Consider the following 19,231-nt stretch of genomic DNA (forward strand, 5'->3'; position numbering starts at 1 on the left):
CCTGGGGACAGAGCGATGTGTTGAATTCCTTGCTGCTGCACATTGGTGGTGGCAGAGGGCTGCTCAGAGCACAGTCCGTAGAGCTTAGCTGGTCTTAAATACCTTTGAGGTTTTCGTGCTGTCTCCTGCCAACCCCAGTTATTGCTGATAACTGTTTGCACTGGCACAAGGACTAATGCCAGATAGTGGTTTTCCAGTACTGGAAGAGACAGGCAAACTCTTCTTCTACTTCATTGCTCTCTGCTTCAGGAATTACGCTGCAGCTGTTCATAGACCCACTGTTGCTGATAGGTCAACAAACGTAAAGATTGTGTTGTGTTCTGATCGTTTTCCCCATGGGTTTTGGATGAACTATAAAAGATGAGCGTGACCATCCGTGCCCAACAATTTCAGTGCACGAGTACTGTTATGAAAGTGCCAGGAATGGCTCTGTATGCAAAATTATTAGCGGTGTTACGCTCTGAGCTACTTAAGTAGGAAATGGAGAAATGGACTCCTGCTTGACAGATTCTTCATTTAAGATGCCAGTGCTCTGGCCGCATCAGCCAACAGTTGAGGCTGTGGTAATTGGCCCTTTTGGGATAGTGTGTCTGGGAGCTGGAGTCTATGTTCAGTGTAAGAAAATATTTGGACACTTCAGTTTGCATTTTTGGCTTGTTTGGGTTCTCGTCTTGGCTGTTCCTCATCTGAATGTAGTCGACTCTGTTGTTCTTAATCACTGCAGGGAAGGTTTGGATGTAACCATGAATAAGCTGCTTGACTGGGATGGGGGGGACGCATGGGCTCAGTTCCTGGGTATGGCTTGCGTTTCCATCATAACTAAAACCACTCACATCCCTGATTGTCTGGAAAGTTGGGACCATAATCCTTTCTTTGTCATCTGTTTAGAGGGTGAGCTCTGTAGGGCAGGAACTCTTACAAAGTGTCTGACGGGCCTGTAGCACAATGGGGTTACTCTCCTGGCTACAGCCTGTAGCTACTACTGAAACGTTATGAATAGAGGATTCAGACTTCCTGGATTGCTTTTATGGGGGTAATAGCAATTTGGAAGCAGATCCAAGCACCAGTTTTTAGTGGGTTGATACTTGGATCCTTGAGGATCTGCCGAACAGTCAAGATCTCAGCTGGGACACCTGGAAGAGAGGGCTGTTGAATAGTGAATGTACAACACAGACACAGTGTTGGATCAGGGCGGTCAAAGCAACGCTGCTGACAAGCTTTGTTTATTAGGTCTGTGCAGTAACTCCTTATGTTATAGTTAATGCACAAAGTTAATGGTGAAAAGGGGAGCTTTGCAAGCTGGAAAGCTGCACCCCAAGTGCTTGAACAAGTCGTGAGCAAGATCACTTGACAGACACAAAGGCAGAGCCTTTTATGAGTCGTCATAACAAATGCTGCAAACAGCCTCTTGGAATTACAGGGTATCCAGAATGTGATATTGTTGGTCCTTTTCTCTCTGAAAGATCTGGAAGTACTCTGTCAGTCTTTGATGATCCACTTAGCTTTGAAGCATAGGTGCTGACAGGGACAGAGCTTTGGGAGGAGAGGAGACTGTGCTGAACCTTTTGAAGGGAGGGTAGGGCAGCAAATTAAATTCACGGGTAGAAGAGAAACATCTCCGTCCAAAGGATCGGTGACAGTGGAGAATATCTCCTTGGCAGAATTAGCAGAGTATTATAGCTAGTGTCGGCATCCGCTGCAGCAGTGTGTCAGGGGATATGAAACCCTCTGGAAGTGGTAAATGTATTATGAATATCCTGAGACAGAAACTCCTTTTGAAATGTCCATCTTTTATATGTAGGGTACTCTTAGGGTGAATTCAGTGGTCAAGAAGGGCAAAAGGTGATGATGAGGGAATTGTCTTACTGACACCGTACTTACAGGGTCTCCTGAATCCTGAGGTTAGAGTCTTGACTCAGCTGAAGTAATTTACTCTCTGCCCAGCCTCCTATTTGTAATGAGGGGGAAGCAGAAGTGCAGGGCATGTTAATGGAAAGCTCTCCTGGTTTGCATGTAAGTGGTTGATGTTTTAAAACCGTGATAAAAACCTCACTTATCAGAGGTGCTCATTCAGTGATAGTGATAGTGTAAAGGCTTGGGAACCAGGGTTCAGATCATGCTAATCCATGATGGGAAGTTGGCTATGGTGGTGTGTGATAAAAATCAGCCCAAGATATTGTGGCAGGGTTCAGAAAGTGTTTGAACAACAACAACAACAAAAGTGCTTCTGAATTGTCTCCATAAATGACAGGCATTCTGGAAGGTGCATTAAATCTGCTTAAGCTTGTAAGCTGGTCTACCTGAGTTGCTGAGGAGCTTATGTTGGGGAGTGGTTTTCTGCATCAAGAGTCCCTGCATCTTCCTCCAAAGTACCTGTTGCTGGCTCCTATCAAAGCCAGGATCCTGGATCCTACAGGATTGTCCCCTCTGTTGAGTGAGGAATACCTGGCCTACTATTAATACCTTCAGTAATTCCTTCGCCTATTTTTCTTCTCAGTGGGGTCTTCCAGCTCTCTCAGTTCTGGAGGCTCATTCACCGGCAGGCACTTGGCAGTGGGAACTGGTGGGGATGCTGTGGAAGGCCCCTCAAGTCTCCGGTACGCTTTCGCTGATCCGATCACCGCCAATCTGGAAGGTGCTGTTACATTTGAGGCACCAGAGTTGCCCGAAGAGACGCTCATGGAGGTGGGTATATCCTGGGGACTTGCTAGGTACAAAGGACAGGGGGAGTAAAAGGGAAGCAAATCTAGACATCTTGGTTTGCAGCCAAGGGGGTTGCTTCCAAAGATGGTACAACCTGGCTTCAAGACAGCTAGGCCAGTGCAATGCTCAGAAAGCCCGGGGCATATTTAGCACAGTGACTTTTGAGCCTTGCTACCAAGCTGTTTAGTCCATGGGACAGCCCAGGACTGAGGTTGAAATTCAGCGTTTCCAAAGCTGAAATTGCAGGTTGGAAACATCAGTTATCTGGTGCATTTTGTATTAACGGTTTCTGAAGAAAACCTGGGTACTTTGGGCTTTTTTTCTTTTAAAAGGCCTGATGTTAGTAATAGCTGACTTGAGAGCGTGAATAGCTTCATGTATCAAATGACTGCCCGCTGCATGCACTCGGGGAGTCAGGCAGCGATACGGCTCCTGCTGAAAGGATCTGAAAAAATCCCCAACACTTGCGCTTCTGATGAGGGGGACAGGGTGGGACACACCACGTTCTGCACCGGAACAGCTGAACCAGATTGTCGAGCTGAAAGGCTGGCAGGCTCCCCTTCTCTGCAGGCTAAAGACAAGCTGAAGCAGAGCAAACGGTGTTGTAGCTGAGATACACTTGAAATGCAGGGCAGGCTGCCCGTTTGCAGTAGAGGTGGGAGGCAGATTCAGTCATGGTTTCAGTTCTGTTCATGATACCTTGGGCTGTCTGGGACAGGGGAAGGCTCTTGGTATCTGAATTTTGCTGGTGTTGCTGTGAAACCTTTAGATACCCACAGAGATATGCGTACATTGTTTTAAGGATGTGGGTTTGCTCTTCTACTTTAGCTTTTATTGAGCTCTTTTTTTTTTGTCAATTATGCATTGAATTGCTTAATATTTTTAAACAGTTTGCTTAATTACCAGCAGAGCCACAGGGCTAGAACTTTCAGCATTGATGTGATCGCAGTAGTAGTGAGTTTAACTGAGCATCCTTACCTCTGTGAGGTCCCAGAAGTGTGAGGCCCTGCCAGCTGCCACCACTTCAGACACTGGTCTGAAGAGAAGTGGCCTAAGAAGCTATCGGCTTGATCTTGTTAATACCACTCAATTCAGCTCCTCATATCTGTAATGAGTCATGTGGGTTCGTTCATCATTTCTGCTGAGCACAGTTACCCATTTGCATGTCACAAAACCTTCCTGGCACCAAACCTTTACAGCATATTTTGAGACCCCTTTGTGCTCTGTGGAGTTGACCAAAATGCAAACCAGGCAGATTTTCTGACTTCTGCAGATATTTCAGGGTATTGAAAACTTGCTATTTAAGCACCCCTGTTTACCTTGAGCAGAGCTGTTAGATTCAGAGAGGTGGTTCTTCCATCTTTTGAAAAACTTTCTGTAGGTGCAGACAAGGCAAATTGATGGCTAGGGTTTAGTTTGTTTTGCATTGCTTTAAAAACACGATACAGAGATGGCTACGGAGGGAAAGACTCTTGTGATGCCAAATGAGCCCATGGATGCCAGCATAACTAATAGAAGCCAACTGTATAAACAGAGAGGAAGGACTGTGCATTGGTTAGAGATACCAGTCTGAGATCTGCAAGATCTCAGCAGTTTCCTGCTCTGCCACAAACTTCTTGTATGACTTGGCAATTGCTTAATCTCCAAGTTCCTCCTGCGCTTTTAAAGAAAATAGAGGAAGATAGAGATAACACTTCCTTAGCATACTGGACTGTCCAGGTAGCAAGATAGTGGGAGGAGAGATTCATATTTCAGATAGTCAAAGCTGCCTTAGCAGCCAAGCCTGAGCCAGTGAATGAAAAACAAAAGCTTGCCAGACCTTGAGCTTTAAGGTTTTTTCCTAATTCATGTAGGAAACATCCTTACCAGCCCCCTTTGAGAGAACTGAGCCACTGAGTATTTGAAGATCAAACAGGTTAGCCACTTCTCTACAGAGAGTACCAACAATGGAGTTGCATCTGATCCAGGCAGCAATTCATTTTTTAGACAGCATTCAGTTTTTCTGCACATACTAACTTCCCAAAAATGCTTCCAGTGACTTAAGCAATGCAGCTTCCCAGAAATGGGTTAATCCCCTTTGATCTGTAATAGCAGAGGAAAAACTGTTTTGAAATGACTGTAGCACTTAGTGTGAGAGGCTCTCTTCCCTCACTAGCTGGACGGGAGTTGCAGATAAAAGGTTGTCCTTGCTGTCTCTTCACAGGACCTCACCCCAGGCTCACGGAGCTGAACTGGGAGGATATAAAGACCAAGGGCTAAGTGAGGGCTGGGCTGTAGAGCGGGACACGTTTTGTTTGGAGCTTTCTGTGGCGTAGGAAGTTGTCGCTCTCATGAAATCCACACCAGCTTTCAGTTTTGTACCACCATTGCTGTGGTGGGAACCAGAGCGGGACCCATGGTGCAGATGGTCTCTCCCATTTCCCCGCTGACTTCTGAAAGAGTCCCACAGAGCTGGGATCCTCCTTGGGAAGGAGGCATGTAATTTTGGAGCAAGTCTTACCAGCTTCTCCAGGGAACTGCCTGGAAATTTCTGTCCTGGGGCTGTTGCTTGCTGCTATTACTGTGGAGGAGGAGCTGGTGCGGTACGTGGGCTCGAGGCTGAGCTTGGCTGTCCCTGCCCAAAGCAGAGGTTTTGGGGGGGTTGGGGCCCAGGCATTATTTCAGTAAGCTCTGATAGTTGCTGGCACAGCTGTAGGTGAGCAGCCCTCCCTGGCATGCCAGGTTTCCTTCTGTGACCCCCACTTGTCATCCCTTCAACAGCAAGAGCACACTGACATCCTGCGCAGCCTCCGCTTCACGCTGGCCTTTGTCCACTACGTGATGGAAATTGCCGCCCTTAAAGGCAGCTCCAGCGAGATGGGCAGTTCGGTGACATCCGAGTACCAGCTCCAGGAGAGCGTGGTGGCCGACCAGATCAGCCTTCTCAGCCGGGAGTGGAGGTAAGGACCGAGGAGAGATGGTTAGGTGCCAGAAGTCCTGCGGAACACTTACGGCTGTCCCATCGACCTGTTTGCATTGCAATGTGCTTTCCTTGCAGCTATGCAGAGCAGCTCGTGCTGTACCTGAAAGTAGCGGAGCTTCTGTCCTCGGGGCTGCAGATGGCCATAGAGCAGATCAAAGCTGGCAAGCTGTGCCTCTCCTCCACTGTCAAGCAAGGTAAGGGGCTGCTGGGCACGCGGCGCAAAGGACTCGCCTGGAATGAAGTATTAAAAGTATCACAAAGGGTATGGAGGGGGTTGAGTGAGTGTGAACCCCCACCGGTATGCCCAGAGGCTTATTTCTTATTGTTGTTCCCTTGCACAGCTGGGAACAGTTTTTTTTATTCGCACTGAGGGGAATGTCCCTCTCTTCACGTTGGCTTTAGGTCTCAAAACTCCTGTTCATGCCCCTGTGAGAATCTTCAGCGCTAATCAGTGAGAAGGGAATGTATCTTATCTGATTCTTGTATATCTCTGTCTCAGGTGCTTATTTGTACTTGACATAAGTCCAACGTAATTACACAGTGCACGCCCTAGGAAGTGCTTACTTGGCAAATGGAAACCTGTCTTGGCAGTGATGATTTTTCAAGTGAAACAAAAACACAGGAAGTAAAATACTGGTAATGCCAGAGTCACTTCTTTGCTAGTGTTACGGCCTTACATTTGCATCTGACTGGCTGGCTTGTGATGTGAGCTGGCTGTGATTCAGTGATGAGAAAAAGTAATTTTAAACCTACCATTGTAATATTACTGAGGGAGCTCTTTGAAGCACTTGAAGTACTTGACCCATCAGCCGCCTTCCCCAAGAGCGTGGTCTTTGAAAGTCCTTGTGCTGCCTTGGGTTGGGGTGTAAAAAAACCAAGAAGTTAAATACAATAAGCACACATACGTTGTAGCAAGCAGTATGGAGCAAGATGCACAGGTTTAGCTACACATCTTCCACCTGTTCAGGCTAACAGGGAAGTTGTCATAGCCCAAATAAATTATTTCTTTTTCAGGGCAGGTTTTCTAATGTGCACGTAGCAGTTAATCCTCATCAGACGTTGGTGGGAGTTTGTATTCAGTGCTTTGTGGAGATCATGCTATGTGGCTAGGGAGACTCAAGCCTGTGGCATCGCTGGCTGTTTTGGATTGTTATTTAATCCCTCGGAATCATATTTGATTCCTGATTCTCTGTCCCGTAACCTTCCCGTCCTAGCTGCTGTGGTTCAGGAAAGGAGGTGGCCTTTCATAGGCATCGGTGTCTTTTCTTTCTGGGACAGCAGAGTCCCAAGAGAGAGATTCCCTTGCTCAGTCAGTGCTGTTCATCCACACTCAGCTCCAACAGCTACCGCGTGCAAGTCACGTACTTCTTCACGGCACGTCATCACCCATCAAGTAGCAGAAGCTTTGTATCTGGCACGTCTGTAGCTTCTGGTGGTGCGTGAGACATCTTGCACGGTGCAAACTGCTCTCTGCCTTGTGGCAGCTGAAGGAAACAAAAATAGACCTGGCCTTAGGTGAACTAGGCATACGTGTAGGCGTTGCCACGTGCAGGCTTATAACTGGTGAAGGTGACAGAGGAAAGGAAAAAGACCCCCTTGGTGCAGCAAGTACTTTCCTGCCAGTCTTTTGGCTTTAACATAACCCCATTGTCTTGAAGTTACTCATGTAGGGTCCTGTGCATGGAGATTGGGAGGCACACGGAGAACTGGAAGTAGCACCTAAAGCATTTCTTTCCTTTACTCTAGTTGTGAAGAAGCTGAATGAGCTTTATAAATCCAGTGTATCATCCTGCCACTGCCTCAACATGAGACTCCAGAGGTTCTTCTTGGACAAACAGAAGCTCATGGATCGGATCAACAGCATCACCGCAGAGAAGCTCATCTTCAGCTATGCTGTGCAAATGGTAATAACCACACGGTGCCTGGGAGCAGGGTTAGCACAGAGCCGGTGGCGGGCGTTCACGGTCCCTGCTGGTGGCCTTAGCAGACGGTTTTACTGGTGATGCTGTGTGCAGCCTCAGGAGGCTGGGCAAGGGAGGTGTTTGTGCAGTGGAGGTGCCGTGCTGGGAAGCCTGAGTGGGGTCTGGGAGTAATCTCTTGGCACGGGGTTGTTGCCTGCAGGTGCAGTCTGCAGCCCTGGATGAGATGTTCCACCACAGAGAGGACTGTGCACAGAGGTACCACAAGGCTCTGCTGCTGATGGAGGGGCTCCTGAACATCATCACTGAACAGGGGGACATAGAAAACATCAATAAATGTGAGTGTTCGGTGACTTTTTTTTTCTCCCACAAGAACATGTGTTTTTCTAGCTGCATGGATCAGAAAATTCAGTACCCAGCATCCTTTTTTTCCTTTGGCTGCATCTTGGTGGACATAGCAGAGATCTCTTGGCTTGTTATAGCTCCTCACCGCTTGGCCTCCTGCTTTCCCAGCAGGAAGACTGTTAGAAATGCAGGTCCCTGTTCTGAGCCGTGTTTTGAGACCTTCCCATGCAGAGCAATTGCCAGGGCTTTGTTGGAGCTTTTGATGTCTGAAAGAACTTGGTGAAGGAAGTGGTTTGGCAGCAGCAGAGCCTGGGTTTGGTTTTCATCCGGAACTATCCGTCTGATTGCACAGAGCACTTGGGAATGTGAAACTGCAGCGGCTGTCGGGCAGAGCACAGCGAGGGCTTCCTCCAACATGTCTTCTGAAACAGGACTGCTCGCCTCTCTGCTCCCCCAGGCCTGGCTGAGGATGCGGCAGACAAATATTTTTCTCATCAGCAAGTGCTTGCCGTAGCACTGAAGGCTGAACTCTTACCTACCTGCTATCGTTTGGCTTCCTCTCCCAGGGACAGATGGACCCCTCTGTCTGCAGCTCCGAGCTCTCGCCTCTCACGCTCTCCCTTTCCGCTGCTGCAGGCTCTGCAGTGAGCGCATGTGGAGTGGAAAGGACTGACCTTGCTTGCTCCGAGTGCACTTTCCCGGCCCTTATGGCTGGGGTTTAATCACCTCTGTCGTCTCTCTCTACGGGAGGCAGGCAGAGGGGACGGGGGATAGCCATCCTCTGTTAAAGCAGCTTGACTTGGCCTCAGCTCTGCTCTGCCACAGCTAAACCAGCCCGTCCGCAGCAGTCCCCGACGGCATCAGTACGGCCGCAGGGAAAGGACGCAGCTGGCAAACCGTGCCTATCCCCTCGGCTGGCTACCAAATGCTTTTCTTGGGCCAGTGTCCACAGTGCTGCCGGGCTGCTTTAGTCTTCTGTGTAGGCAGAGTGCTCAGATAGGTAATGAGAGAAGAGATTTCTGGCTCACAGGCAATCAGTCGGTTAATTAGCAGCAGCTTTCACAGTTGACATGAGGCTCACTGAAGGAGAGCGAAGGGAGATTGGCAGGTGGTGTGTGGTACTGGCGGGCTCAGTGAATAGGGAATACTAAGTAGTTTCTATTGTACCATTTCTTACCAAACCTAAATCACATCTTTTGTCCGTAGATACAGTTAATGCATCTAATAGATTCCTTTTCCCAGTTGATATCCTGGTATTCCCTGTTTTACCCTGTGTTCCAGCCTCCTGATTGAGCTGTTCTCTTGTAGGCTGTAGTGGGTATGCACTTCATTGTACATCTCAGTATATGATTACTTATTTCTGAAAAGTAAAATGATGATCCTAGAAATACAGCAAGTCTTCCTGTGAGAGGAATGAATTCCACCAAATATTTAGCTTTTGGGCTCAGACAAGGAGAATCAGCACTGACCGTGCCGGGCTGGGCCCAGTCTCTCAGTTGTAAGCCATGACAAATGGCAGTGGAGGCCCTGAGCTGTCTTGATACCTCTATCAGAACTGCTGCCTCCTGGCTTTCATTGTTGGATGTCCAATTACTCAACTCTTCAACCTGTCCCTTCCCAGCATGGTGTTTGCGGTCAGATCCTCACCTAGTCTAAATCGGTACATGGTAACGATTCTCAAGGGGCTGCTTAGAGTTGCTGAAGTTCTGCCTTTTTTTTTTTTCCTTTCTTATATTCTTTTTCTTTTTTTCTTTTTTCTTTTTTCCTTTTTTCCTTCTTTTTTTCTTTTTTTTTTTCTCTCCAATCTCCAGCATGTTTTAGTAGTCTTTATATTGCTAGGAAAATGAGAAGTTGATTTCTTTTGTTGTTTTTTTTTTTTTTCCTCTCCCAGGTAAACTGTGCATCGAACGCAGGCTGTCAGCTCTGCTGTCGGGGTTCTGCGCCTGATTTCAGTGTTGTTCCTCTTCACGCACCTCGCCCCAGCTCACTTTGTTCCCGACAGCCTGCTGCTGCGGTGGGAAACGATTTTGGCGGTAGGAGACCTTGAGGATGAACTGCTCAACTCAATGTTTTGTATTTTGACGTTTTGGGAAGTTCCACAGACTCGGATTCCTTTGTGGGGATGTGTGACTGCAGCAAGCACAAGTACTTCCCTGCCCAAAGGCCTGGGCAAAGACGTAGCCGCTGTGGAAAGGTTTCCGTCGTTGGCAGAGGGGACGAAGGATAGAAGTCTGCTTCTTCCCAGCACTTTGAAGGTTAAGACTGCTGCCTATCCCTCTTGCTTAAGCACAGGGTATTCCAGTGCTGTGTCCATTGCAGGCAATGGATGTGCTGAAACTGCTGGCTTCAGTTAATGCCGGAGGGTGTCATTCGGAAACCAAGGCCAGTTTGTGTACTTTTCCCTACCCAGCTGAGAGCCAGGCATCTTCAAGCTTCCTGGCCACCCGAGGCTCCCCGCCTTTCTCCCCTTTGTCCCTTCTCATATGTGTTCATGCCTTGGAGCGCTTACTGAATGGCAGAGAGGAGGGAGCCCGCTCCCTTTCAGCGCTGCTGAAGTGGCTCCCACCTTCTACAGACTTACCGAGAACAGCAGAGGACGTGGGGAAGTTTGCATCTCCCGTGGCTGCCCTGTGGACTGCCTCTGCCTGGATGGGCAAACGCCACAGGGAAAGAGACTGCGCAGGAAACAGGAGTGCGACAGAAAGTGAAATGCTCCTGTGTTTGTAAGAAGCCAAAATGAATCCGTTCCTCCCTTGGTCCCCAAGCTCAGTGGGATCAACACAAAAGACTCCTGGCTGTTCTGCTCGGCCTGTCAGTACGTATCTACCAGGAGGAAGCACTAGCGCTGTCCTGCTTTCAGCTGTTGGCTCGATAACCCCTTTCCTGGAGCCCTCACCCCCCCCAAACTGAAAACACTAGCTTTGTGAATCAAAGGAGCACTTTACACACTATGGGAACTTTGAGAAGTAGACTTTGCATCACACAACAACCCAGGAACATCACGACTGTTAGGAATGCCATTCTTTTTATTCCTTTCCTTGCTTCCTGGTTGTTTTATTGCACTACGTGTGTGCGTATATTAATATGTATTCCTAAGGGTGAATATATATTGATATATGTATATGGTTTGTGTGTAACTGTACGTATTTAACTGTACTGTATCTTGTGAGTGTGAGGCAAAAAGCACTGCAGAGTCTGTGCTGTTCCTCCTCCACACCAGGCAAAGCTGACTTGCAGTCTGGCAGTACCAAGATTTGTTTTGTTTTGGGATTTTTTTTAATTTAAATGTTCTTTTAAGGACAGTCGATACAAAGCTCCGTGCTTTTTAAGAGCTCAAGAACAGGCGTTAAGATCCTACACACTTACAATTGGAAGTGCATTTTTTAAGAAGTTTTATTTGCTGCTTCATTATTTTTTTTTATAAAGAAATCTTGTAGTGTTCAGTTTTATGTTCAGCATTTCTTTTAAGGAGACTGTAGCCAAATGAGACTGCGGGTGCGAGTGGCTCGAGTTCTGGTTGAAGCTTTGGATGCTGTGAGCATGTGCGTGAGAGGAGAGCTGGCTGCCTTTCCGTCTGTCTGCGTGCGCATGAATGTGTCTTAATTTATCAAGAGTCGTGGCAGTATTTTGTTAGCGCTGGGCAGAAAAGTATCTTTGAAAGCAACTCGAAACCTCAGGCTTTGTTTTTGGGGATCTAAAAATATTTTGCACACGGTGGTTAAGTCCTCATTGCTTTTTTTCTCTCAATATTGGCACATTCAGTGTGATACTCTACAAGGGTTTCAGGAGCAACTTAATTAACTTTGGAGCTGGCATCATCTTGGGCAACGTAGGTCTTTCTGACCACAGAGCAGAAATGCCAATAAAGAAATTTAAAAATATTTCAGATTGCCCCGACCAGGGAAGTTTAAGCGTAGCTTTCACAAATGCTGTTACATCGTCCATTCGCAGCCTGCTGCTTCTGTGGCCGTTTGTGCTTGTGCCTGGGAAAAAAAGAAAAAAGTAAAAAAGACAAAACCAACCAACCAACTCCCCCAGCCTGTGGCCAGAAATGCCGAGGAGACCCAGCCTGCTTCCGAAAGGCTTTTACCTTCAGTTCTGCGAAGGGCTGTGCTCTGCGGGGAGCGGTGCACCGGGAGGCGGCCTGAAGGCACTAAGCCAGGACTGACTCTGCAATACAGACACCTGCTGTGCACCCCGAACCCCCCGGCCACCCCCCGAGCGAGCGTACGCCGACCGACAGCCTCCTGCCGCGGGGAAGCACGGCCCGGGATCCACGTCTGCCGCGGGCGGAGCGATCCGTGCGCGTGGCAAGCTCAGCACTAACCTTCCAGCTGTACTTCATTACTTGAATGTATCAAAATTGTCCACATTCAGTGTATACAAGTATATATTGCTCCAAAAAATTGTGGTTTACAGATCTACAACCAATATATATGTATGTGTTTGTGTATATACATACAAGGATATGTGTGTGTATGTGTGTGTATGTATACAGATACACACACAAACACAAACGTGTATATATATGTTTTCTCTCAATACTTGAAACTTAGCCACTGTGCTTGAATTAAAAAAACACAAAAAAACCCCACAAAAACCCCCACAAAACTGTGGGGGGAAAAAAAAAAGAAAAATCAGACAGGTGATTTATTTTGCCATCACTTTGGTGACTTTCTTTTTTATCTAACTGCATGTAGCGTGAAACCAACTTTTTTGGTGAAAAATATTTATTGCTTTGTAGACAATAAGGTATGAAAAAAAAGAAAAAAAAAAAGAAAACACCCCAAAAACCAACCCCCCAACCATTGTTGAAGTTGCTAGTGTAGTCCACCGGCTATTGTCATGGCTTTGTTACTGTTGCAGCGTTTGTGTCTAGCGTCTTTAATAGATTTCAAGAAACCTCAGTCTAATAAACATGTATCTTCAGGTTTGTGAGAGCGTATGATGATGTTCTTTATAAGGTAATGCTTGATACTTTGTCAACATTTTTTATTTGTGTTTCGTGTGACTTTTTTTTGGCTTTAAATTGTACAACACCAATTTAAGAAAATAAAATTGATTTGAAATTGTTAGTGGCCTGTTTTGAGTACTTTGTAATTCCTGTTAGTGCAGTATCTGAGTGAGGTATTGAATGTGTTTGGTTCTACCGGCCTTGACTTTCAGGTGAAGAAGTGCTGGTTTTATGAGACCTAATAGTTACACATTACTTTAAACTCTAGGTATTTTTTTAATCCATAGAGTCAGGAAGCTTGTTGCTGTACAGGAGAGGTACTTAAAGATGAAGTGTGAGCTTAGTGATAAGATTTGGGTATTTAATTAAGATTAAATATTTTCCTGCCATGTTTGTACTCATTGCCATTTGCTATTTGAACGGAACGGCACATGGCTTAGTTTTCTCTTGCGCACATAGCTATGCAAAAAGTCACTGAACGTGGCAAAAAGTATGATGAGGATGCTGTGAGCATTGGTCCTGGCTTCAGGTGCAAGCCAGGTAGTTGTAGTCCCTGCTCTGTCTGAGCAGAATACTGTAGGATGGAAAGCTAAGCTCTGCATCTGGGATGTGAGAGAGGTCCTGAATTAATTACTCCAGTCCTTCCACTCTTACAGAAACTTAAGCAACAGAGGTATAAACTTTCAGGAGCCAAATACCGTAATCCCACCAAACGTTTCCCCAGACTCCGCTTGCTGGACTGTGCGTGCTGTTGGCTGTGAGCGTCCCTGGGGAGAGCCCTGCCCACCAGCCGCGGCGTGACTCGGCATCACCCCGTATGGTTACTAGACTGTATTGTTCCCTATTTCAAAATCTTAATTTACCATAAGCTGGAATTGTTTTTTCTTTCTCAGCCCTATTTATAACGTCTGTTTCCTGCCCCTGCCTTTCCCACCACAGGGAACACCACGTGTTCGCTCCGTGAGAACAGTCCTGCCTGGAACGTCGGGCTCTGGTCCCTCATTGTTTCCGCAGACTTGCGTGCAGGGAGAGTCGGTGCCTTTTCCCGGCGGAGTTGCCCCACGCTGCAGCAGCGTCAGTGTTGGGGACGGCTCTGAGAAGCTGCGCTTCAGTGTGGTGAAAAGATCATGGTGGTACAACCTGGGCAAGAGCCTGCAGCAGCCCTTGGGAAGCTGGTCAGACCTAGAGAAGGATAAACGCTGGCGTTGCTTAAAGTCTGGCAGCTCGGCACACTTGGATCTTTGGTTTTTTTGGGGGGTTGTGGGTGGTTTTTGTGGGTTTTTTAACATGTAAAGCCCCTTTTGTGGGAAAACCTTATATGTGTGTGTGTGTTTGCTGCAGCATGGGATTCTGGTGAAGAATATCTACGTACACCAGGTTCTGAGGGTAAGGGGCGGGGGGGGGGGGTGTGTGTCTTTTGAAGCTGCCTGTGAAGAAGTTTAAAGATTTGGGTGGAAACCCCGTAGCCAGATAAAGACAGACCGCTGTCCCATGCCCACGTGGACAGAGAATACTCTGCTGAATCCATAGGACTCTTTCACAGGCAGCAGTGCAAAGGGGGAAAGTGCTAGCTGAGAAAACTTAAACAACAGAAGTAAACAGTCTCTTCTAAAAGCGCTAAACCACGGGGCCTGAACAGTTTAAAAGCACCAGTGAAAATTGCACAACTTTCTAGATGTCGGCTGTGAGGTTATGCTGCTGTTGATTCTAGGAGAAAATCCAAGCAATTCTTCCAGGGCATTTGGATTCATTCCCGCATTTTATATTTAGTTGTTGGTAAGTACGTCAGCAAAAACATGCTCATTCAACTCCAAAAGATCAGAGGTGGCTTAGTGACATCAAGGAAGTAGAAACGGGTGGGTGGGTGTTGAACCAAGGCAATACAAAGTATTCCGCTTCTAGTTACCAGCTCTTCTAAAGCTTTACTTCACGAGGAGTTAACTCCTTCACAGCGTGTCTTAGCTCTGCACTGTTTAACTTGCCATCGTTGTCCACTCCTGCAGCGGCTACACGCGCTCCTGTCTGCTGGCCGAGAGTCCCACTCACCTGCGTGGGGTGAGTGGTCCCGACGTCGTGACGGCCCGAGGGGCTTCGCTGACGGGAAGGGGGGCTGCGGGACGGGGGGCAACGCGCTACCAGAGCTCTGCAGAGCAGGAGCTAATGCTCTCCAGGCAAATCCCAGCCGTTGGATTTCTTTAAATTTATTACCATAAATGTAGCGGTGATGATGGGTGCGATTCCCTGGATGAGGAATGGCACGTAGCACGGGGATACAAACTTCCCTGGGACATTTGTTCTAAACCTAGCATTTTTAGGGACAATAGAGTCAAAACCACTCCCCCTCCTGGGAGCTGAAACCTGGCAGGGGATTTGGATGCTTTCAGAAAACATGTTAAATAATGTATTTCTAAGAATGAGCTTAAGCAAGTAATGTCAAACACAGGTTTCCTCCCTTACTGTGGACAGAGGGTAGCTGAGTATCCAAATGTTCGTGGTTGTGAACCATGCTGTGATTCTGTTGTCCTTCACGAGCCCTCGCTGAGTGCCCAGCACTTCTCCAGAGATCCCTGGGAGTTCGACCCAGCCACCTCTCGGGTTGTTAAACGTGCTGAGCCGTGTCCACAACACAGGTCAAGAAAAGTCAGCTCCCAAAACAAGTCATTCCTGAGTCATGTTGTGCCCGAGGCAACGCGCTGCAGACCTACAGCACGCATGGTTCACGGCTTCGGCTTCTTCTCGGCATCCGCTGTGCGTGTTTGCTTACAGAGGGATCATTAATACGCTGTGGCAGGGATTCCTGCTGCAGGTAATCTTGAAACACTTACAAATGCATTGTTGCTAAACTTCTCCCAATTCAGATCTTGTTTTAGGCAGTCAAGTCGCTTCCAAGTGAGAACGGACAGGCCTGTGTTACACCGGGAGCACCTGGTGGAGGAAGAACACTTGACTTTGTCTCAGACAGGAATATTCTCCACCCCTGAAAGCATTTCCAGTGCTTTTCCCTTGTATTCTGCTGTGAGCTTATTTCCAGCTGGTGCCCTGATACACAACTGTTGGGGAGCTGCAGATGAAGGTTCTCCTTGTCCCTTGCAGCGCAGCTTGTCTCCAGTTCCCGACATGGTGGTAATGAGCCTTTAACTACAACGTTTGGTATCTCCTGAACTCCCAGTGCCATGCAGCAAAGAATATTTGCCCAAATGAGAAAAATTTGTGTCCCCAGACTTGCTGTGGATTTACTTTCCCAGCACTGCAACGCAGATCTTTCCACTGCGTGTGTCAGGATCCGCACTAACCCTCGGCCCCGACCTCTTTTCGAGGGCACAGAGGGCCGTGGCTTTTCCTCCTCTCTGCGGCTGGTGCCTACAGCTGATTGCTGGGTACGCTGCGCTCCCCACCCCAGCCCTTAAAGTCATTAGAGAGCAATTCAGCACGGTTTTTCTTTCCTTTAACAGAAAACAATTTGAAGACAATGTTCCTCAAGACCCAATGTTTCTTCAGAGCTTTCTTTTAAATTGATTTAAAATAAATTATATTTCTCTGAAAATTTAAAGCACATCCTTCTGAAATAAACAAGTGATTTTTCAAAGCAGTCTTTGTGGAGGAAGATGAGAAAGTTTCTGGGGTCGTGTCGCCGCAGCAAAGGGGAACGGGCTGCTGGGGTGGGGGCTGAGCATCGCCTGTGGCCGGAGGGGTCAGACCGAAGTGTCCCCGGGGTGGAAAGAGCCGATCCCCGGCCAGGGGCCGTAGCTGCGAGCCAGAGGTGCCGGGGCAGGGCGATGCTGGCGGCTCTAACGGCTGAACCTCGCAGTTTCTCGGGAAAAGGCAGAGAGGAGGAGGCGGCAGACGAGCAGAGGGAGTTTGGGGAGGAGGAGAAAGCTGTTCGTGCTGCCAGAGCCCCACCTGCAGGCTGCCGCCGCCCGGGCACCCGTACCCTGTGCTCCCCGGGCCCCCCCGGGCCCCCCCGGGCCCCCTGACCCTGCGCCCCCGGGCCGGGCAGGGAGCAGGGCCGGGAGCGGTTCCCCAGCCCCCGCTGAGCCCCGTTGCAGGTCCCCACGCCAGCCCCGGGGCGGTGGAGGGGTCGCAGCCCTGGTGAGCAGCGTGACCCTGGGAGGGAGGGATGCAGCGAGGAATTGCCCCCGAGAAGTTCCGAAGGACCCTCTGTGAGTGGTCTTATAAACCCATTTTGAGCGAGGATTGAGACCGATGTCATTATGAAAATGAAATGGATATGCCTCAAAACATGACTGTGCCTGAACCTGTGTCCCGCAGCTATTTTGCTCCGCGTGCTGGCTGTTTGACAAAGGTGTCATTGTCCGCGAGTCCCCGGATGCACTTGTACCTAGAAAGCTTTTACGGGGCTGATTTCACTGCTGAGTAAACTTGATGGCAGCGCTCTCACTTAGGGCCAAGCAGATGTACCATTCAATGTACTTTAATTTTATCAGTCCTATTAAACACATATGAAATGTTCTGCTCCTCACATAAACAACAGGGAACTTTGTGAATTGTTTGCACTGGTTCCAATTTAATCCCGGGTATGTGTGTGAGAGGAATGAAACTCCTTGTTAATTTAATTCCTGAAGATGTTAGGTGCTCGCTGTGCATTGCAAATCAAATCCAAGCAAGTGCGCTGGCTTTGCAGGCCTCACACAGCGACCTGCAATTGGACCTTCTGCTCCACACCGGGAACTGCAGCTGTGCCTCTGCTGCCTTTTCGCTTGAGATACACATCCCTGAGAGTCTGCCTTCTCAGTGCCGACAGCGGCAACTCCGGCAAGTCACTTTAATGTCTTCTTGCTTTTGGTAGTTACCTGTTTAAGGATAAAATAGGTAAAGAGGCAGCATGTGCCGCAGCAGGTTGAGAGCAGAGCTTGCGCTGCCTGTTTTGAAGCCCCTTTGCTGCCCTCGGAACCGGTAAGGGGCTGGGAGACCAAAGCTTTCTCCCTCATGGGATATCCATGGAAGTCTCTCTCCTGTCCCGCCACTGTTTTTCCATATTGGCTGGAGCATTCTTCCCTCTCTCAAATTGATCTAAAATGAGCCAAATTCAGAAATCACGGCAGGGAGGGAGGATGAAGAGGTGGCGGTGAGCAGGCAGGCACTGCGATAGCATAAGCTTCACTTCCTAAGGAAATGAAGCAAAAAAAGATTCAGATGCCCTGGCTAAAGTGACAGAGAAATTTGTGTTTGTTTCCACTGGCAGCAGTGCTGCACTCTGACAGGCGATCCTTTATCGCTTCTCTAAACAAAGTGCAGCTGGGACCGTGTGATAAATCTTCCCCTTGCCCCATGCTGCTACTGAAATAACTCAGAAGTGTTGGTTCAAAAAAGGATGTGCTGCATTTCTTCCCCACGTTAGCAGAAATAACAAGCCTGCATTTGATAATCTGGCCTGCTTGGAAACGTCAACCCTTCCATTTTCCATCTGAATGAATAAATGGAGCTCTCTTACACTGATCTCACAGTGTGCCAAGGAACCCACATCCCCTCTGGGTAGCTCTGTCCTATAAAGCACTGAAGCTCGTAGCGTAACAAAACAATTTCCAGGTGCGGTTGGCTTTTTGGGAGGTACATGCTGTTGCCTGATAAGGGCGCCTATTGTACTCAGCTTTCCCATTAAGTGCATCACCGCAGATAAAACTTGTTGCAGAAGACACGAGCACAATGATTGCTTGAGAAAGCCAGCTGGAGGAAAACCTGACGGGGAAAATGAAACCGTAGGTGCCTGTGCTTGATACGGGCACAAGCAGAAGCTGTGTGGAGACAGTGGGGGGACAGGGACCAACGTTACATCCCCCGGGAAGGGAAGCCTTGAGCTTTTAATGGCAGACCTGTGTTTCACGTGAAATACTTCCTCCCACTTGTCCTCATCTGTTACTGCAGTACAGCGCTACCTTCTCCAGGCGGGTCTGTAATGGAAGGATGGACTGGTTTACTTAAACAGCTAATATTTACACAGGAACGCATTCGTTCCTTTGCCTTTTCCCCTGCCGTTACTTGATTTAATAACTTGACAGGCCTTCTGCGCGCGTTGGCTCCCGAGAGCAGGTGTGCCGGAGCGGCAGTGCCGCCACACAAACACCGCAGGCGGCAGGGCCGGCCCCGCACGCTGGAAATCCCAGAGCAGGCCCAGGGCCACCCTGCCATCCCTTCCCGAAACCCAGAGGATCGGCTAGCCGGCCAGATGCCCGGGAAGGCCCAGGCGTGCGGTGAGGAGCCCACGGGCCGGGCCGGGCTGCTGAGGGGCGCGGTCTGGTTACACGAACGCGCTGCCCCGCCCGCGGCCCTTCGGACGCCCCAAGGGCATCTTGGCCCCCCCCCCGCACGGCGAGGCCTGGCCGGAGCCGC

At 48.5% G+C, this 19,231-nt stretch overlaps 1 protein-coding gene across 5 annotated transcripts in view; it reads left to right on the forward strand.

Moving 5' to 3' along the window:
• The window catches only part of ULK1 (unc-51 like autophagy activating kinase 1), an 80,142-nt gene extending 67,138 nt beyond the window's left edge, over positions 1-13,004 (forward strand). For all 5 annotated transcript variants that reach the window (XM_075770070.1, XM_075770073.1, XM_075770074.1 and 2 more), the window contains 6 exons: positions 2,498-2,685; positions 5,464-5,642; positions 5,741-5,859; positions 7,412-7,569; positions 7,787-7,922; positions 9,821-13,004. In XM_075770070.1, coding sequence (XP_075626185.1) covers positions 2,498-2,685; positions 5,464-5,642; positions 5,741-5,859; positions 7,412-7,569; positions 7,787-7,922; positions 9,821-9,876 — 836 coding nt within the window. In that variant the 3' untranslated portion in view covers positions 9,877-13,004. The remainder of the gene's footprint in view (positions 1-2,497; positions 2,686-5,463; positions 5,643-5,740; positions 5,860-7,411; positions 7,570-7,786; positions 7,923-9,820) is intronic.
• The last annotated feature ends 6,227 nt before the right edge of the window (positions 13,005-19,231 follow it).

Source organism: Balearica regulorum, chromosome 17 (genome assembly GCF_011004875.1).
Source record: "Balearica regulorum gibbericeps isolate bBalReg1 chromosome 17, bBalReg1.pri, whole genome shotgun sequence".
In the NCBI taxonomy this organism is placed as follows: domain Eukaryota; kingdom Metazoa; phylum Chordata; class Aves; order Gruiformes; family Gruidae; genus Balearica; species Balearica regulorum.